Source organism: Phaethon lepturus, unplaced genomic scaffold, assembly GCF_000687285.1.
Source record: "Phaethon lepturus isolate BGI_N335 unplaced genomic scaffold, ASM68728v1 scaffold6805, whole genome shotgun sequence".
Taxonomy (NCBI): Eukaryota; Metazoa; Chordata; class Aves; order Phaethontiformes; family Phaethontidae; genus Phaethon; species Phaethon lepturus.
The window spans coordinates 20704-42371 of NW_010542553.1; the positions used below are offsets into that span (position 1 = coordinate 20704).

The following is a 21668-nucleotide window of genomic DNA, read 5'->3' on the forward strand; positions in this document are numbered from 1 at the left end:
TGTTGTAATTCCTGAGGTTTCCAGTGTTCCCGTACTCTGTCTGTATCTGGAGCAGGTTGTTTTAATTTATCTCTGTGCTGCTGGGTTTTTATCAGTTATCTGCTCATGGCATCCTCAAAAGAGTATTCTGTGAATTCATTCAGATGTACTGACTTGGGGGACAGCTGCTAGAAGGTAGAGTGATAATGTTATGAGCTTGCGAAGGAAAGGATGCCTATTCTGAGGTAAGGAAAGAAGCTAAATGAATTTCCACACATGGCTGGGGGTCGGGGCTTTGCAAAATTTAAGGTTGTAGCCACCAGAGAATAACTCAGGTGAAAAGGGACCTTGGGAGATCTTTAACCCAACCTCCTGCTCAAAGCAGAGTCAGCTGTGAGATCAGACCAGGTGCTCAGGGCTTTATGCAATCAGGTCTTGAAAACCTTTGTGACAGATTAGGAGGTCCTGGTGCGGTTCTCATGCCTTCATCAGGTAGGAGACTGGTACCATAAAGGAATGGGTGTTGCATTGTCCGCGCTAAGTGGTGGAGTTCCAGAATGCATAATACACACTTAAGAATAGAGAATGATTTTGGGCAGAGGGAGAAGCATGCTACATATACTTTTGTTGGCACTTGATGCCTGCACTTTCACCTGACCAGATCATGTGTAAATACAGAATATAAGAAAAATAAAACAACATGGTACATCCATGGTAGAAGCTGGTAATATTTACCTCCATTTTATAGATCAAGCAGTCCAGGCATAAAACAGTAGAAAGCCCAATGTTAATTTGTTTAGGGTCAGTGTATGCACTGATCCTGAGAGTTCAACCATATTAACTTACTATGTCAAACTCCAGATGAAGAACTAGTTGTTTTTGGGTTTTTTTCCCCCCTACTGAAGAAGAGAAAGCTCCCTACCTCAGGAGCTTACTCTTATCAAGATCCACCAGCAGGCATGACTCAAGTGATACGAGCAGGATAATTTTAGCTGTTAAATACACTGGTTCTCTAAGGTGAAAGACGTCATGTATGACATGACAGAATTTAACATGGAAAGCCTCTTACACTGACAACTGTTTGTGTTACAGAAATTAATCCGTGAATCTAAAAAGTTTTGCTTTCAGCTGTATTGCTAACAGTAATTTATTTGGGTCTGGATACAACAGGGGGTTATGGCACTTGGCCTCTGCTTTCAGGTTTTTTTAATCAGCCAGGAAATCCAACCAATAAAACAATGCAATAATCCTGTCTAAGAGCAATAAACACATGAACCAAAGTTTCCATATCCTGCCATGATAAAAGAGGTGTAGCTGCTATTGTTTGAGGATGATAAAAATGCAGTTTTGGTTACCATGTCAAAGTGAGTCTCTGGAGATAAGAACACAGAAACTACCAAAGTGTTTAAAAACAGGTGGTATGTATTTTAGTGATAACTAGCACACATGACATGGTCTAGATTTTGCAAGGCTTGGTTTGCATTGGCTGGAAATTTGGCTACAAGTATGTAACGTTGAGAGGAACAGGTTTTCCCTCAGTGTAGCCCATACCCTCACACGCCCAGCCCAGTGGAAAGGCTTCCTGTTCCAGGTCATTTTTAATTACTGGATATCCTGAAAGAAGTGGACACAGTTCAGTTGTGGTCGATGTGAATAATTTTGGCACCTACCTCTGGTTAATGAAATTATACTTATAAAAGAGCTGAAAGCATCGTAGAGGACCTGCACGTTCTGTGGGAATGAGAGTTTTATGACACAGCTCTGGAAAAGAACAGGGTTTTTTGGTTATTTGCAGTTCAAACCTCTAAGAAATAATTTTTCAAAGAGATTTCAAACGGAGTAATTTATTTATGTTTTAAGGACTGGCTAATAGTTCCAGAGACTAACAGGAATTAACTTCAGTATCAGGCAAATTAAATCCAGATGCCTGAAAGAACACACACCTTTAAAACCAGCAACTGACTATCTAGTAAATCTGAAATGTTAAAGATTGATGTGTTCAAAAGAGGTGTTCGTATTGTTTCAAAATCTAGTAATTTTTAATTTTAACACAAAGAAGTTCCTGTTGGTGTAAGCATTTCCCTTCAACGTTAGTAATCCAAACATGTTCCAGTGCAAGAGTGGAGTGTCATTTTCATGGTTTCAAAGTGAATGAAATGCAAAAGCTGAAGATTGCATGAAACAAAAATAAAATTAATTTATTAAATATTTTAAATAATAATGGTCATCAGTAATTGGTCATGAGCATTAAAGCTGTCCTATTCCAGTCAAGCAGCCCCCACCATTATGTGTTGTTATTGATTTACTGTTGAAAGTGCTTACAGAGTAAATCTCTAGTCTTTAAAATAACTTCCTGCTAAATCATAGCTTTGATGCTGCACCTGCAGGTTGTTCGTTTGGGATTTTTAAGCTTGAATCGTTGAAGACAGGAAAGATTAGTTAAATGTGAATATCACAAAACTTAACGTAACAGTTGAAACTGTTGAGAAATTTCTGTATAGCTATTTTCTGCGCAGAAATCTGAATAAAGGAGTCTCTGTGCACTGGGATAGTACAACTTTTTGCTTTAATACTTTACAGATTTTTGGAACAAAATGCACCAGAACTGAAAAGCAGCATTTTTTGCTGACCTTGTTGGAAGGCTAATGCTGTTTCTGGGAAATAAGTGAAACAAGCAGTTCTTTGTTGGCAGAAGCAGAGAGAGAAAAGGAGAGGAGCCTAGTCTTTTTTTCTTCACAATGTCGTGACTAAGTCAAAACTGTAATATGGCTCGGTTCATGGGTTTTTTTAAACCTCTATAGACATTTGTTTTTCATCAGACTGTGTTGCGTGACACCTGATGCTGGCCAGTTTACATGAATTAGGTTCTGGGCTGCCTATAAATAGAGAAAAAGATCCACAGTTTCATCCAGACACTTCTGATACTAAAATAATAAAAGTTGGTACAGCCAGTTCAATGCATATGTCCGAAACAATTTACACTTGCATATTTAGGCTTCTGCAACTTGCAGGGTGTCTTGCCCACAAAATAGTCCTTGCTTAGTATATATCCAGCAAAGTCAGCGACAGAAAGGCCTCCTACAATGTCAGAAAACCTAATTCACTAGAATATCATTATTAATTTAAAACCAAACAAAAGCAATAAAAGAATTTTTTCATTTTTCATCTAACTAGAAAAAGAAAATTACATAGGTCTAACTTGAGATGCAAACTAAATAGTTGTAATTCCATGGACTGCAGTGAAAGACCAGTGACAAGGGGCGTTCCTCAGGGGTTGGTATTGGGACCGGCGCTGTTTAACATCTTTGTTGGCGACATGGACAGTGAGATCGAGTGCACCCTCAGCAAGTTTACAGACGACATCAAGCTGTGTGGTGCAGTCGACATGCTGGAGGGAAAGGATGCCATCCAGAAGGACCTTGATAGGCTTCAGAGGTGGGCCCATGCAAACCTCATGAAGTTCTACAAGAGTAAATGCAAGGTCTGCACACGCGTCAGGGAATCCCAAGCACAAATACGGGCTGGGTGGAGAATGGATTGAGGGCAGCCCTGAGGAGAAGGGCTTGGGGTTGTTGGTCAATGAGAAGCTCAACATGACCTAGCAATGTGCGGCTGCAGCCCAGAAAGCCATCTGTATCCTGGGCTGCATCAAAAGAAGCATGACCAAGATGGTCAAGGCAGTTGATTCTCCCCGTCAGCTCCACTCTCGCAAGACCCCACCTGAAGTACTGCATCCAGCTCTGGAGCCCCCAACCATAAGAAGGACATGGACCTGTTGGAGCGAGTCCAGAGGAGGGCCACAAAGATGATCTGAGGGAGATCTGGATGATCTGGAGCACCTCTCCTATGAGGACAGGCTGAGAGAGTTGGTGGTGTTCAGCCTGGAGAGGGGAAGGCTCCGGGGGGACCTTATTGCAGCCTGACTGTACCAGAAGGGGGCCTACAAGAAAGCTGGAGAGGGAATTTCTACAAGGGTATGTCATGATAGAACAAGGGCTAATGGCTTTAAACCATTAAGAAGAAGAGAGCAGATTTGGGAAGAAATTCTTCACTGTGAGGGCGGTGAGGCACTGGAACAGGTTGCCCAGAGACGTTGTGGATGCCTCATCCCTGGAAGTGTTCAAGGCCAGGTTGGACGGGGCTCTGAGCAACCTGGTCTAGTGGAAGGTGTCCCTGCCCATGGGCACGGGGTTTGCACCTAGATCTTTAAAGACCCTTCCAACACAAACCGTTCTATGATTCTGTGAAACTTTGGCCACATAGTCCAGGCTTGGACTTGGCTCCACATTTTTACTTGCTTTCATCTGAGCTGGAAAATTGTGTAATGGCTGTTTCTTGAAGTGACTGACTTCATTTTGCGAAATGAATTTGTTTTTCCCCAAGAGAACTGGATTCAAGGCCACCCTGAGTCTGCCTGCTAGAATGGTGAATACTTTTCACCTGCTATGTTATATCCAATCTCCTTTAGAGTGGTAGATTTGAGCTTTTTATATGTTTCCTTTGTTTGCAGAACCTCAGAAATATTACACTGGGAGTGCCAGACCCTGCCTAGTGAATTTAAGCTTACTGAAGACCAGTTGATTTTCCGTAGTTACCTTCTGACCTCTCAAAAACATTCCAGACGTCCTAAAGCTCCCCAGACTACAGGCTGAAAAGCGTTGTTTAAGTGTCACTGATTTATTAGATGAGTGTCATTGTAGTGAAATCAGTATTCATGCTGGGTAGTCTAGTTGGAGCATGAACTGCAAGTTTTTCTTTTTTAACCCAAACTCCATTATGTTTCTCATAGCATTCAAATACAAATTCAGATTTCAAATATAAGTAATCGCAGGCACTAATAAAATTGCATAAATAGCACACCAAATGTGCCATATGATTATATCGTAAGGAAGAGAGATTTGTAGAATGTCATTGTATTGTTAAGTTGCTGACTGGAGTTGGCACAAGACTTTCCTTTGACTTTACTGGGCTCGTTCAAACCGTTAGTGACAAAGAGTTATCAACTGTGTACAAAAACAGCGTTACTGAACTGTTCAGTACAGGACTTCAGCTCTGGTTCAGTGGACTCATTCCAGGAAAAGCAGTTAGGTAGAAGACTTCACAAACTAAGCTTTGGTATATACCACAGGGGTAATTTTTCTATGGTTGGGATTCTTTTCGTTCCAGCTAGTATATTGAAAGATTCACTATTAATTGAAATCTAGACAATATTAGACATACCAAACATGCTTAAAGGTATTCCAGGTACTATATTTTTCTGTTTTCCCCATGCACATTGTTGTAGCTGTACCCTTAAGAAAAGCAACTTACTGTTTATTCCAAATTCTTTTTCATGTTGTTTGAAGAACTCGCACAGTGGAAAATGCAAAAGCAGTGAGAAGTCTTGGTACTGTAATAACTGTATTATCATACTTTTACACACTTCTAATGAGGAGGCTGGACTTCTGCCCAAGTGCTGTTTTTTGGCCCCAATTTATTTTGTGGAATCTCCAGTCATAGTAATTGTATCATTCCAGGACTACATACTTTGGAAACTTCCATATTTTTTGCCACAGTGAAAGGAAACAATCATATTTTCTGTCATGAAATGTGAAGAAGCATACACAGGACCAACATGAGCAGATGCCTTGACTTTACAATGTGTAAAGATGTTTTCTGTAATAAGATTGGCATGGGATGAAGTTATTTTTCATATGCAGCAAAACAAATCACTCGCTAGTTTGTTTTGGTTTATTCCCAGATGTATCTTGCCATAGTCTCCCTGTGCAGTCAGAAAGTTTGAGACATTAGAAAACATCTGCAATCTCCTCTCCAGCAGAGAAGATCAGGGGAGCTACGGTACGTCCAGTTGCCTCCAGATGTGGTTTCTTTTTTTACCCAGACTTGAATTCAGGTACAGCATAAGGATTTTTTTAATATTCCCTTTGAATTACTAGTTTCCAGCATCCTGACTAAAAGTTACTGAGGAGCCCTTCAGGTCAGTTGTACTGCATCTGAACAGAACTTATTTTACAGAAGCGTTCAGCTTACCATACCAGTGCTGTGCACTCACCCTGCATTTGTAGCTGTGCCTGGCTGGGATGGAGTTAATTTCACAGCAGCCCCTGTGGTGCTGTGTGTTGGATTTGTGACTAAAACAGTGCTGATAACACACCAGTGTTTTGGGTATGCCTGAGCAGAGCCTGCAGAGTGTTGAGGTTTTCTGGGTTTTCCCACTGTTTCCCCTCCACACTGCAAGGAGGCTGGGGATTCGCAAGAAACTGCGAGGTGACGCTGCTGAGAGAGCTGATCTGAATTACTTAAGAGGTTATTCCATACTATATAGTGCCATGCTCAGCAATGAAAGGTCGAGGAAGGGGAGACGTTCATGGTGACAGCATTTGTCTTCCCAAGTAACCCTTCAATGTGCTGAGTACGTGCTTTCCAGGAAGCAGCTAAACATCTGCCTACTGATGGGAGGTTGTGAATAGATGCTTTCTTTTGCTTTGCTTGTGTGCGCAGCTTTACCTCACTCATTAGACCATCTTTATCTCATCCCACAAGTTTTTCTCGCTTTTGCTCTTCCAGTTCTCTCCCCAGTCCTGCTGGCGGGGGGAGCAGTTGAGTGACTGCCTGTGTCTGGGCTTAGTTGCTGGCTGGGGGGGGCTCAGTCAGCCACAGCATGACACCTGCAATTGTCAAAACCTCTGGATGGACTTGCTGCACGTTTACACTGTATTGAACCACCTGTCCCCAAAGTCCCGCACTGCTGATTTGCTGTGTATATTTGGCACACACTGTACAGCACACGCAGATTCCTGCCGAACATCTTGAGCCTTGTAGCCAGCTATCTTCTGGTAGAATTGTTCGATTCACCAAGCAGTCCCTTTTCCCATCTGTCAGAACTCCAATGGCAAATGCTTTTGGTTGCAGCTTGTGCGGCACTGCTGCGTTGGGTTTTCTGACGCATCATTCGGTAACTAACTGCCCTGCCAAACTGCAGGATTTCCGGGCTCATGGTTCATTTAGGAGGATTATTAGTACTGCCGGTGCCTGTCTCTCCGCCTCTGGCTTTGTAACATCACCGCATTTCCTCTCTGTGCATCATTTGTCTCAAGTACTCCAGCTGCCACTGGGTTTGCAGGGAATATGGAAAGATATTTATCGTTGGTAGACTTTCTTTATGTTCTTTGACCTGGATGTTTCTTTAGGTCTTCTGATTTTCTCGGGTCAGAATTTCTCAGCGATAATAGCTGTTAATGTAGGAAGTTGCATTTTTCAGTATAAGCCTGTCTGTATTTGGTAGTACAGTCATCTTTCTTTATCTTGAGAGCATTATGCAGAGAATGTCAGATCTGAAATTGTATGAAGATCTAGCCCAGGTCTGATAATGATCCTCTCAAAGCTGGTATTAATACATGTCCACAAAATGAAGTGGGTGCCTCTGCACTGCAGTCTCTGGGTTCCAGGAGATGTAAGTTGGGGATAAGATGACATCTACGTGCCTCTGGAGAAGTTGTGTTGCATGACACACTGGCATCTTCTCTGCTATAATCTCCAGAACACCCGAGTCTGAAAGCGTGTTGCAGAGATGATTTAGATACGCCTGCATGCTTTCCACAAGGTACAGAAGGATGTATTGCTGTGGGCTTTGCACCACCTACAGGTAATAAAGCTGCCTGTAGACCCAAACCGGCTCTGGACTAATCCACGCCTGTTCAATGCAGCTTGTACTGTGCTGTGTAAGTAGTAAGGCTAATCTGCGCTCTGAGCAAACCATATAGTTGATACTTCAAATACTCACTGTATTTCACTCCTGGCTCATCTGGAGAGTATCAGTGCTGGATGCTATTCTCAGCACCATAAACAGGAGAACCTTTGTCTTGGGTAAATCAGGAGCCAGTACAGTGTCTTTGGGTTGCTTAATATCAGAAGTACTGGACTTGCTTCTGCAGTTGCAGACTTCTTCACTGAAAATGGCTGATACTGACAATCACTACATTTACACAACGCTATGAGGTGCCCAAAGGGTGTCTCTGGCACCAAAAACTTTAAAGTGGTTCTGTTCCTCACAGTCTTTTAATTGTTGTGTACAATCTGGGAATTGTCACCACTATACTCCAGTGCTTGCTGAACTATGTCGTCAGTCAGCCTGTCTCTTGAATTCACAGCTCCTTTAGCCGGAGCCGATATACTTGTTGAGCACTACTGGCTGTTACTGTTTTCTGCACTTTCCTGGATGTTTCAGTTAAATTTTCCCCATTGATTTCAGTTAAATTTGAAGAAATTTTGCTATCAGTTACATTGTTTTCTTGAGAGCCACAGTCATGCTTTCTATGAATGCTTCCTGTCTTGAATCAGGGACGCTTCATGTATGTAAGATTACCCGTAAGTTACTGTCTCTCTAGTGTATTTACTACATCTGTGTTGCTTTGGGGCATTATTCTCAGTAGTACTGGCCCATTCTGTTTTTTACACTTACCCCAGTGAGATAACAAAATCTTTTCACCATTTTCTCATCATTATCTTTTGTGTTCGGTCCTGTATACAAAGCGAGATCTTTGTATGGCTGATTCTGTGTTTGCGGAGTATTGTCTAGCAGAGCTGCAGCAGGAGAGCTCTTCTGCAGGCAGTAGCTCTGTGCACTTTTCTCTCATGCTCTGCCTCCTCAGGAGTACGTTCTGCACCCCTCTCTGGTCCTGCAAAATGTGTTGCTCAGTGCGATGCCCCGGTCGCGGGCAAGCAAGCACGCGTGCACGTTCTCACACAACCTCAAGCTCAAGGCTTCCCGTCAGCGTGGGGCCCGCGAGTCAGCTGGTTTCCTCGGCAGTAAGGAAGGTGACGGGGAGCTGAACGAGCAGGGAAACACGACACAGACGTTTCTGCTGCCTACGGGTATTTCCCAGTGCGTAAACTGTATGGAGTTTTTTAGAGCCCAAACATGGGCCACGAACTGTGCCAAGGAAAGTAGCAGTGGCTGCAGGGTGGCTCCTGACTGGGGGAAGGAGCAAGTGCTTCATCTTCTGTACACAGCCTGTCTTTGGCCTCGTGGTTTTTCCTGCGGGAGTGTTTCCAACTGGAGATGACGTGCGGTATTTGATATGGCCCAGGCTTCGGTATCCCCCAGGAAGGTAATGGCCAGTGCTTTTCCAACGTCTGGAGGACCATTTGGACAGGCTGTTTTGCAGAGGACATATTCCACGTGCCATCGCACGTGAACTGCTGGTATAGAAAAGCCCTAAAACTTAACACATTAACTGAAGGCTTGCTCATAATAATTTCAGTGCCTTTCAGTGGAGCCAGTGCAAAAGAGTACTTGTAAATCTGCCATGATTTAATTACTCTTCAGCTAGTTCCCAGAGTCAGCTGTTTTATTACTGTACATGTAACATTTTGACCCTTAGGTTGTATTTTTAGAGCAGCTGAATGCAGCAGTTGTTGTGGGAAGTGCTGCAGAATGCCCCAGTTTTTGGTTTCATTTTGTTTTCTATAATAGACACAAAAAAAAGAATCGCCTAGCAGTCTGGTGTTTTATACTATTTTTATTTCCAGTTAATATTTGTTTTGAGCTAGGTTAGATTAAGTTAATGTGCTTTATACCCAGAAGATCATGTTCGAGACCACGTGAGGAACCTGACCATACACAAGTCTATGGGACCTGATGAGGTGCATCCAGAGTCCTGATGTAGTCGCCAAGGCACTCCTCATGGTATTTGTGTCCTGGGCTGCCCCCAAAGCCGCGTGGCCAGCGGGGTGAGGGAGGGGGTTCTGCCCCTCTGCCCCGCTCTGGGGAGACCCCCCTGCAGGGCTGCGTCCAGCTCTGGAGCCCTCGGCACAGGAGAGACACGGACCTGCTGGAGCGGGGCCAGAGGAGGGCCCAGCGATGCTCCAGGGCTGGAACAGCTCTGCTGGGAGGACAGGCTGGGAGAGCTGGGGGGGCTCAGCCTGGAGCAGAGAAGGCTCCGGGGAGACCTTCCTGCAGCTGCCAGGGCTGAGAGGGGCTGAGGAGAAAGATGGGGACAGGGTTTTTAGCAGGGTCTGTAGCGACAGGACAAGGGATGATGGTTTTAAACTAAAAGAGGGCAGATTCAGACTAAGTATAAGGAAGAAATTGTTCATGCTGAGGGTGGTGAACCCCTGTCCCAGGTTGCCCAGAGAGGTGGTGGATGCCCCATCCCTGGGAACATCCCAGGTCAGGTTGGACAGGGCTCTGAGCAACCTGCTCTGGTTGGGGATGTCCCTGCTTATTGTGGGGGGGTGGACTAGATGGCCTTGAAAGGCCCCCTCCAACCCAAAGATTCTATGATTCTGTGATATGTCTGCATGCACATGCCCAAACTTCACAAAAGTAGACCACATATGTCCTAAATTTGCTTATGGGACATTATCATAATTGCACTCAAGTGGAATCGTTCAAGTGGAACGATGCTGTTATGCAGCTTGGAGGATCAAAACCGGGGCTTTAGCATCTGTTTATAAACTGGTTTTGAATGATACTGAAAAAAGATGGTTGATTTTATCACCATATCAATTTAGTGCTCCATTTTAAGTTAGACTCTGTCATAAACATACTTTATTCAGATACTTTGGCAAAACTATCTGTACTTGTTTGAAAGCATGATGACTCCTACTACATGACTCCTCTATACTTAATGTTTCTGAGTCTATCCAGTTTGGGCTGCTATTGAAGTGGGTGTCTGGTATTCAAACCGAATGGCGAGTTACCTAAATCCCATTTTTTCCTGAAGCAGTGTATGCTGGGGAAAATGTGGGGTCAGTGGTTTCAAATGACCTTCAGTAAGTTTCTCTCTATGGCCCAAATCAATGGTTCTTCAAAAGCCATTCCCAGTAGTGGTAGTTTTTGACAGATCTATTTTTCTGTGGACCTGTGTCCAGAGGTTTAGACCTGCAAACCTCTGAGGAGAAATGCATTGACTGAAAGAGGAGCAGAGCCAAATAATGCAGGTGGTGGAACTGGCTGTGGATGGTGCCTGCCTATTCCTTTGCTTTCTGTGTATCTCCTGCACTGAAACTTGTAAGACTTTGCTGTAGCTATAGCTTTATCAAACCCAGATGATGTAAATAACTTTTTTTGAAGTAGAATGGATTTTTGTTGTTAGAAATATAATCACATACTTATGGCATATTTGACTTCTAGGAGATTCAGTGTGATGTAATTTCTATACTCCTAATGTCACGGTGTGGGAATGCTTGCTTTACTGATTGTGCTGAGCTTCTTGTAGTTCCTTGATGGTATGTAGCAATGGATGGTGTTGCTTGAAAGAAAGGGAATTTACTCCAAGATACAGGGTTCATTGGACCAAAATATTCTGTCTGTCCCCATGAGAAGAAATTACTTGGAGGGTTATTGGAGACCATACCTCAAAGAGAAGTATTCCTCAGCATTTTCATATTGTCTTGTTCTTTGCCTTCCTGCATATATAATTTCAGCTCTGGTACAACATGTGTGCAGATCAGCTGATGAAGAAGAAAGGAGTATTTTATATAGCAAAGGCGACAAATAACTGTGACAAATAATACTATAACTCATGTCCTAGCCCTGAGTGTATCCCAGACACAGCATACAGGCTATTAATCTTTACTTAACTTTGCTTGGTTCTATCATTTGCATGTGCTATGTAGATGAAAGCAGTTTTCTGACGGAGAACTTACTATATTGAGATAATCCTTCAACCAGCTTGGATTCTTAGCATGGTCGTTCTACTCACTCAACTATTGGCATGCCAAAAACTTAAGCACATGCTTAAATGTGCTTAAGAAGAGTTAAATTCCTGCCTAAGTGCTTATAGTCCTGGCAATTTAACACCAGATTTACACTGATATAATTTATGTATTTGTACTTATAATATTTATTACTTATTTTAATGTGAATAAGACTAGATATACTGCATCTTAAAATGGGTTCCACACATTGTTTTCCCATTATGAAAATGGTTTGATTTCTGCACCCAGCTCTCATTCCTACCTTTCCCCTCTCAGCACTGCAGCTTGCTAACCTTTCTGGGTTTTTACCACTGAAAAGTTACTGATCAGTGCTGGCTTTGGTCCATCTTTCCTGCAGCCAGCTTATTTTTCCCACGGGGACTCCTATGTTGGTCGCACATAAGCATTTTTATGGCTACCCAGTTACTTCTGCTGGGAATTGATCTAGCCAGAAAATACCTTCTTTTTACCCCCAGGCAATTTTTAGTTTGCTGTGTGGCCACACAAATACTTTTGCCAGCTCAATAAGGGGTAGCATGTGAGCAGGAGCAAGCAGTTGGGTGTGGAAGAGGTGATAAATGGCAGCGCTCTGGTTTCATGTGGAAGCATGATGTCATTTGTGTGGATACAGCTGTTTGTGGACCATACATAAACTGAATCTATAAAAAGGTTGTATTACTGCCAGCCTGCTTTTAACTTGGATTATTTCTTGAGCTTGATTTGCTGCTGAAGCTAGAATATCGTACAGCTGCGCTCTCAAATGGTTCCATAGTCTTTACATGCTGGACCTGTGTGATACTGGATCACTCAGAAGGAAAAAATTTAAAAATTTAATTCAGATCTGACGTGAGCACCTGTAAATATTTCTGTCAAATGAAGCAATGCAAAGTTTATGCTGACCTAATGCCTGTGTACCTGCCTTACTCCAGTTGCAGAAAGGCAAGACAGTACCTGATTTGGCAGAAAGCTGGCTAGCATAAAGTCAACCTTTCAAAAAAATTTTTAACTTGGAACTGGCAGAGTGAGTTAGGCTCAGCAGTTTGCGTTGTATGGGTATCATACATTTGATCCAGGCTGTAAAATCATCAACCCATTTATTTCAGTGCACACTTCTAACAGTGCCTGCTGTTCCGTATCCTTCAGGGTCAGGCATGTACACCGCATAAATATGTTCAGGTCTGAGAAACATAGAACTGTGTTGAGATTTCAGTTCTCGTGTGGTAAGAACAATGCGTGAAAGATAAAAAAGAAGATACAAATCTTAGTCCTTTGGACAGAAAAATATTGTATCTCTTCTAGAGTGTATTTTAGTATCTGGGGTGTTCTTCTTAAAAGATAAGAGCTTTGTTAATTATGCTGTTGCCCCGTTAGTGAAATAATCCTTGCAAAAATGACAGTTAATTTTTAAAACAGTACATGGCTACCACTTGTAATCCAGACTGGCTTTAGGTACTGTATGTGTTTTTTACTGGAAATGTGAGCTGGGGAAGGAAAAGAAGGAAGTGTTCGCTCCGCAGTTCACAAAAGGTATTAGGCTGCGTTGCTGGGAACTGGCACATTTTACCCAAAAAGAAAGAGGAGGTCCAAGCAGAGGCTATGCAGTTTGCCCTCTCTGTCTCATTTTCCTCCTGTTTTTCCAAGCCCATTACTAAGAGGGAAGCATTTCTGGAGAGCAGGGGTGGTGCGGTTTCCATGGCCAAGTGATACCTGCTGCCAAAGGTGCCGAATTATTATTTTAGCTTTCTGGCATGATTACCAGAGTGACTATGGAGCTACACAAAGACTTGCAATTTCTTTCATAACAGTTCTCTTAATAAAAATGCCTATCCAACAGAGAATTCTGCTCTGATTTATAGCTTCTGAATTTGACCAGAAAAGATTATGTTGATTTAAATAGCATTAGCAGTCTGAACAACATTAACTGACTGAGCAGCAGTCTTCTGTCTGCAAATGAAAGTGTTTACCTGGTTTACATGGGTATAAAACAGATTTGCTTCCAAAAGGTCCCGTTTCTCACCTGCCATCTATGGAGTTATTCCCCAGACAGACCTTTGGAATGTCCTACCAAAGGTGGGGAATTAATGGGTCATTTCCAAATCTGAATACCCTAGCAGATAAGGTTTCAGGTGTTAATCAAATGTGCAAGAGACTGTTTTGGTTTTCTTTGTAAGATACTAACTATGGAATATGGTGCTTGCATATCCAGAACTCAGGAGAGAGTTACAAATCCCTCTGATGTGTTACATCGGGTCTAAAATCAGACACCTTAATCTCTAATTTGACCTTTTTCATTTGTAACCGAAACCATGAATTGCAAATTCAGCCGTACCTGATTTATGTAACTCCCGAGAAGAGTTATGCCAGGCCTGAACTTGGCATCTTTTTTTGGATTGATTTTATACAGGCTTGCATTTAAGAACTCGTTGAACTCGATTCTTGCCTGATGTAGCTGTTTAAAGCAGCAGTGAATTTGGGCAGTTCTTTCAGGACAAGATTGATGAAGATTTTTGCCGAGTTTGATAATGAAATGGGTATAATGTATTAGTGACTTGTAATTACACTGTTTTGCTATTGATAGTCACTCTCATACTGTGAACTTAGATAGCTGACTTCACACTGACTGCACCCTGAAACGCAGAATGGCTGAGGCCACTTGGAGAAAAGGGCAGTGTTTGTTCAGAAGGGACAGACACATCTATCAAGAAACGCTAGCAGTGATTGTCACTACTTTGCTTTTTCATTTATTGATGTCGTGCAGATTCAATTTAACTATCTTTTCCTTGCATTTCACCTGCTTTGAAATGGTAAGTGAAAGTATGTTCAGGACAATACAGAAAGATGTCGTTTCTGATAAATTTCTGGTGCCTTTATTGCGCTGCCTTTGTACCTTCTGACAGTCCAGCTTGTCGCTGGATCTCATTAGATGCACTTTTTTTCTTCAGTTACAGTTCTCAAGCTGCTTTTCATTTCTGTCGTGTGTGACTGCCTGTGAGGTAAACAGTGCTTAAAACACTTCTGCGAGATATAAGAATAATACTAACACTCATTTATCGATGAGTACGCAGAGATTGTGCCTCGTCCCTGATAACACAGGAAGGCTGCAGCCAGCCAGGGAGAAGGACCTCCTATGAGGTTTGCTTCTTAACTGGAACTGGAGCATCTCTCATCTGTGTGTCATTGAAAAAAGGATGTATCTCCTTTATAGTGGTGGAAAACACACATAGTGCTCATTGTTTGTGCTAGTAATTATTCTTACAATAATTAATTTAGATCTGTCAATAAAGAAAATGTTAAGATTGAAAACATTTTTGCTAGCTTACTGCATATTATAGGCACTCATTTGTAGAGGAATTTTCAGTTAAAAAAACTTGCATGTCATTTACTATGTATCATTAGGTATATATTTGAATGTACCAGGATGAATATAAATACTTTCCTTATTATAATTATTTGTGTTTTGTACACGTATGAAATATTTAAAAAAATATTAAGCAATTACTAGTAGCAGATATTGCCGGATGGAGTAGTTAGTCATTTGAAATGCTGTAATTCTAATAACTCTATACCGTGAGTAACATGTGTCCTAGGTCCTCTGTTATATTAAAGTACAATTCTACTTAACCAGCCATGGTTTATTTATTTCCCACAGTCATGAATCACCAGCACCAAATAACACCCAGCACAGCCATGTCGCAGCAGAGTCGTCCTCCCCAGACTCCGCAGCCAGGGCTGTTGAACTTGCCCAGTGCGCTGACCACACAGCAGCAACAGCAGCAGAAGTTGAGGCTGCAGAGAATCCAGATGGAGAGGGAGCGAATTAGGATGCGGCAGGAGGAGTTGCTGCGACAGGTAATGCCAAGGATACTCTTTTCTTTTGTTCAAGAGCCTTTAGTTCAGTCCATCCAAATTTTTACCAGGTATAATTAGTAGTTCTGTTACTTCATGTAAAGATTAACCATCGTTCTAGGCAAAAGTAATCAAAAAGCTAATATAAATAGAATATTTCTGTTTTTTCTCTAAACTAGCATTGAGCAGAACACAAAGTGGCCGTCTGTCAGGAGCTACAGACCTGGTGTCTTTCTTACCAGCTATAATAGTAGTGTAAGGACCAAATTTTGTTCTGCGTCTGTTTATAAATCTGGAGCAACTATCACTGATTAATTCTCTGTTTAACTTGGTTTGCGTAGTAGACCACATTCATGCTTCACTGAAGACAAAGGCAGAACATAGGGAGTTGTTCTTGACTATGATCCCAACTCTATAACTTGCACCCTTTGCCTTTGAATTAAAATAAAATCACACACACATCTTAAATGAATAGCTCTGATTTGAAGACTTTCCAGAGATGGTTCTTTGTGGATGTTTTGTTTATTGTTCTATTTCTTAAGTTTTAGCTCTACATAATGACTCATTGTACAAGATAGATATGTAACTTCCTTTACACTGCCTCAAGGAAATAAAAAGTTTTAACAATTGTGTTTCTTCTGTTACAGACAACTCCACTGATGATGTTGTGTTTTGCATGGCATATTAATCAGCTTCCTTAGGGAAAATAAATAACCTATTTCTCTTGGGAACAGTGTGAACGAAGTACATTTTATCAAGAATAACACCATTATTGGTGGTCTTGTAAATGCTGCAGTTACAGTTCTAAGTACCTTTAAAATGGTAACTTTCACAAAATCACAGAATCACAGACTGGTTGAGGTTGGCAGGGATCTCTGGAGGTCATCTGGTCCAACACCGCTGTTCAAGCAGGGTCACCCACAGCCGGTTGCCCAGGACCATGTCCAGGCAGCTTCTGAATACCTCCAAGGATGGAGACTCCACCACCTCCTTGGGTGCCCTGTGCCGGTGCTCGGTCACCCTCACAGTGAAAAAGTGTTTCCTGATGTTCAGAGGGATCCTCCTGTGTGTCAGTTTGTGCCCATCGCCTCTGGTGCTGTCGCTGGGGACCACTGAAGAGAGCCTGGCTCCTTCCCCTGTGCACCCTCCTTGCAGGTATTTATGTACATTGATGAGGACCCCTGAGCCTTCTCATCTGCAGGCTGAACAGTCCCAGCGCTCTCAGCCTTTCCTCGTAGGAAAAGCAGTGGGCCCACATTTTCCCTCGCCTGCCTGTTGTCACCTGGGTACTTATAGAAGCCCTTCATGTTGTCTTTGACTCCCCTGCCCAGATTCAATTCCAGCTGGGCTTTAGCTTTCCTAACCTCATCGCTGCGTGCTCGGACGACATCTCTGTATTCCTCCCAGGTTACCCATCCTTACTTCCATCCTCTGTGGAAGTAATAATTTTGTAGAATTACTATTTCATGCCTTCAGTCCTTTTGCCTTTGGGATTGTACCATCATTCATGGTCATTTTAGGGTAATTTGTTTATACTGTATTTAGAAATACAATATGACATTTCTTTGCAGCAGGGCAGAAGCAACGTTTGTTACTGGGCTACCATCACCAATTGGCTGAACTTTTCTGACGATTTATTAGAGAACTGTAAGTTGCTGTAATGTTTAGAAAAGTTAGTGACTTATGTAAAATGCAAAAAGAAGCCTAGGAAAAATCCTCACACTTCGATGCCCTCTGAGGAGGAGTAGCAGAATATATGTCATAGGTTGACTAGCTGCAAGTAAGTGAGGAGTGATGCACTTTTGCTTGCAAGTCTGGAGGAGAATGACTGAGAGAAAACACATTAGTGATGGAGACAGACTGGAGCATCTCAGTGACCTCTGGAAGGCTTTGTGGGTATCGAAGAAAGGGAGACACACATTTTTAAAACCTTGAGGTCTGAAATAGAGATCTGGATGATCAGAGCAGATTTACCAGAAGGGAGATGTGCTTACAAAGGATTTGTCATCTTTTAGAGGCAGTAGTCATGAAAATCTCAAATTGCTGGCCAGCTTTTTGTTTTTTTCTCTGCAGCCTTTGAATGTTGGTTTTGCTAAATATGTAGGTTTGGGTTTTTTTTAACATACTGTCTCAGTAAAATTAATGCAAGAAAAAGTCTTTAATATCAGTTTGTAATGATTGAGAATTTGAGGTGCTCTTTATCCATGCTTTTATTTCAGAAGAAGTAATTTTTAATTGCATTTTACCAAAACATCGCTTTTCAAAAAGTAATAATAGACACTATTACAATCACTCACCAGATTAAAAGATATTAGAATTATTTTGAAAGTGTTTTTTTTCTTCATATACAAAAAATGCAGTTTGATGTGGCCCTTTGTACTAACACAGACTTCTCACAACAAGAATACAATTGTACTTTTCTTCCCCAATGTAAGATGAATGTATATGCTACCATATAGTAGGCTTTTGTAAACAAGAGATTGATAACAAAATGAAAATCGATGTCTGACGAGTACAATCACAAAAACATTAGTGAGAATATTTGTGAAAACACTTTACGACAATATATTTGCTTCATTTATGTTTTTTACTCTTTTACCTCCTTCCTTGAAATGTATGTACAGGAACTTTAAAAAAAATTGCTTAAAAAATTAATTAACAAAATTAATTAATACATTTTGAAACTGTACAGCACCATCTAGCTGCATTTGGAAAAAAAGCATTAAAATTATGTGCTTTTATAGCTCCTGCAGCAATACTTGGCTATCTTTGCACGTGATTATTCCCATTGTCTGTGGTGAATATACGTACATGCTCAAAGATAAGCAAGTGCTCAGTGCTCTTGCCAAAGAGGGGTGAAAGGCAGATACGATTCCACTACGGTTTCTGAATTTTTTTACCTGCTCATGTCAGGGCTGAGTTTGACTTTCATGGTTCACACCTGAGTCTGGGAGCAGTACAGACACCAACATCTTGTGCCCATGTTCAACTTCCATTACCCTTAAGTTTTGGGAGTTGCGTTACGGTACGTTACCTGTGTGTGCAGAACTGTGTTCAAGGCGGTGGTCAATGACCCAAGCAGTGATCGCAAGTCTTTTGCATGCCTTCTCCTTCACTCTCAAGAGCCCAGAACATAATGGAGACAGGTGTGGGAAGAGAGTGGGGATAGCTGGTATGAGCTTAGTCAAAATTATCATCGTGCTAATAACATGTTTAGCTATTTTTACTCTCTTTGGCTCTGTTCTTGCTTCAGGACAAGAGCAAATTAAGCTTCAGAACACTTGTGCCATTAACACAAGGGCTGGTTGCTCTGTTCAGCTGACTATGTTTTACTTTGAAACTAATACACATATAACACTCTGCAGCTGTGCTGTACTTAATCAAGCCTCCAACTTACTACGCCCAGTACCACCCTGCACCCACGGTGTGTGGTTGAGCTCCACATGACACAAAGCTGGACAGTATCACGTTGCATTACTAAAGTTTTCAGAACTGGTGTAGCTCTTGGGGAGCAACACATTTCCCACCCAAGGAAAGCAAGATGCAAAATCTGTGCTTCCCAAGAGGACTTTGTGAACTTCCTGCTGGGAACCTGAGCACTTCTGAACCCCAGCAGCTGAGAAAAATGTGACAAATGCCTCGGAGCTGTCAGTGCTCCAGTAGAGTTACTCCTGCCCTGACCCCTCGCTGCTGCTTTTGCTTTTCTAGTGTAACCTATCTAAGGGAAGAACACTGAGTAAGCGTGCACGCTGCTGCTAGCAACTGCGAGGCAGCGCAGAGGGTCTGAGTGAGAGGGGAAGAATTCTTTCGGTGGGTCACAAACCTCCGTGCAGCCGGGCAGCAGCTGCTGGCTCCCCGTGGCCGTTCCTGACTGCAGCTGCCGGGCCGGCGCAGCGCGCCCAGCCAGGAGCCGCGTGCGGTGCTGCAAGCTCCTTGCTTGGGGAGTTCGTTTCCTCCTTTGTGCTCCCCTTCGTGTAGCTGGTAGAGCCTCCAGAACGGCAGGCTGAGTACATGCAAGTAGGGCAGCATTTCAGAAAACCGGTATGACAGCTTCTATTTAAATGTTTCCTTACTCAGTTTTGTCATTCTGGAAAGAGTTAATTTTCTTTATTACTCATTTGTTTTTGTCAGCTTTCCAAAGGAAAAGGGAGAATCTGCTTGCTGCTCAAGAGCTTCTTCGAAGTAACTCTAACTCCCCAAGGAGTTAGAGGCGATGTCAGTAAGAAGTCCCTGGAAGGGTCCGACAGGAAAGATGTCCCAGCACTTTGTGTGCACAAGTGCCGTCTGGCACCTTGTTTGGAAGGGTACCAAGTCAGAAAAAGGCAGCACTTCTCAGAGGTTTCTTTCTGATCCCCCAATCCTGTTCCATAAATCTGTGCGCAGAAAGATCCAGGGGCTCAAAAGAGAATGTAGAAGGCATGGTGTATGGGGATGCAGAGGAAGATTTATCCCTGTTTTGTCCTCACAGAGTAGAACCTTACTGGCCTGCTACGGCGTGAAGAGAAAAATGCCCAAAATGCCCTGCTGTGCTCTTTCCACAGCACAAACTGGCCCATCGTCTGATTTATTGAGGCACGGGCAATATCTAGATGTCTCGCTTTCCACCCTGAGGACTGGCAGAAAAGGAATTGCAGTGGCTAGCAGTGTAAACTCACTATGAAAATGCCCTCACTCATCTCCCCCAGCTGGAAATGACGGTTTGGCAACTAAGCATGGAGCTCAGTTCAGTTCTGCCAAGGAGGGTTCCAGGAAATGCAAGAATGAATTTCTAGATTTGTCTGGCATACAGCTAAAAAGGGGTTCACATCAGAGCTGTGTTCAGAGGCAGTGAATAATTCAACTCACTGCAATGCATTGAAGCTTTTAAAGATTTTTGCAAATAACCAGTGATAAAGCTTTTTGACATGCATTTGTGATGTCAGAGTACCATTGGCTCTTTTAGCTTTATTTTATTTGGTTTTCTATTTTGAAAATCCCCTTTGGGTTTTTAAAATAACATATGCCGTAGTGCCAAGGGGATCATTATGGGCGTTTGGTCCTTTTTGAACTCGATGCTAAGGACTGTCCAACAGGAGACATCCTGCGCTGGAGAGCTGGGAGCGAACTGGAACAGCTGAGGCTGTTCTCCTAGTTTGTGACTGCAATATTGCCTCTCACAGGGTCGCGAGAGGTCTCTCGTATTTTTTGCCAGACTTTTTAACCTAGGGTGGGAGACATCCGAATATTCTTCTTGACCTTGCAGTCATGCTTAGAATAGAGAACAGGACATCACAGGCTATCACACAGCTTTTGTGACTGTGTAATTAATCCATTACTATTGACCATTGCTGTAGTAATATCAAAGAAGTGAAGAAGTCCGACATCTGTAGCGGTACTAAAACTGTACCGTGACTTCTGAAGAAGGCACCTGCACCAGGCAGGCAGCAGCAGCGGAGGAGCGCGCATTAATGTACGGTAGAGCCAGTGCTCTCTCAGCTTCCCCCGCCTGGCTCTGACTCCGGTGTGCGGAGCCTGTTGTTCCTGACGATAAAGTACACATCAAATTAATATTACAAGCAACATGCCGTGTGTTGAAATAAAGACATGGGAGGTGCCATGCCATTCCCCAAGTGACAGTGGATCAAGTAACTGTAATACATGTAGTGTTTCTTGCAACAAAGAAGAGACGGGGACTTAGATTTTGTAAATGCCATTATGAGTCTTTCTTGAGGGTGCCGGAGGCTTTTCAGCTCACAGATTGTCTTGCTTTGCAAGGCCTGTCTGAATCGCATGGTAGATGAAACATTCCTGGAATGGATTGTTGGCCCTGCAGCAGTTAGTGGTTAGGAGGGCCAATTACAGTATCTGGGGACATGATTAATAAACTTGGGTATGAATCTCTCCCTGTTGGCCCAAGCAGTCGTTGGCACCATGTTTTCAAAAGAGATCGCTGTCTGCATTCCCTGACTGCACAGGGCAGCTGCCGGACCGACAAGTGCCGGCCAGCGCTGAGGTCTGCAAGCACACGTGCAATTCCCAGCACTTTGTGCGGAGCAGTAAGTCCCGTGCCCTGGGAGCAGCGGACATTTTGCAATGCTCTCCTCTTTGTGGAAGGCCGTTCGGTCAAAAACCTTCACGTTCAACAAAAAGCCCTTCTCAAA

The 21668-nt window shown here is 42.7% G+C and overlaps 1 protein-coding gene across 1 annotated transcript in view; it reads left to right on the forward strand.

Moving 5' to 3' along the window:
- WWTR1 (WW domain containing transcription regulator 1) overlaps nt 1-21668 on the forward strand; it is a 38500-nt gene that overhangs the window by 10475 nt on the left and 6357 nt on the right. Inside the window, exon 3 of the mRNA XM_010288059.1 lies at nt 15332-15531. Coding sequence (XP_010286361.1) covers nt 15332-15531 — 200 coding nt within the window. The remainder of the gene's footprint in view (nt 1-15331; nt 15532-21668) is intronic.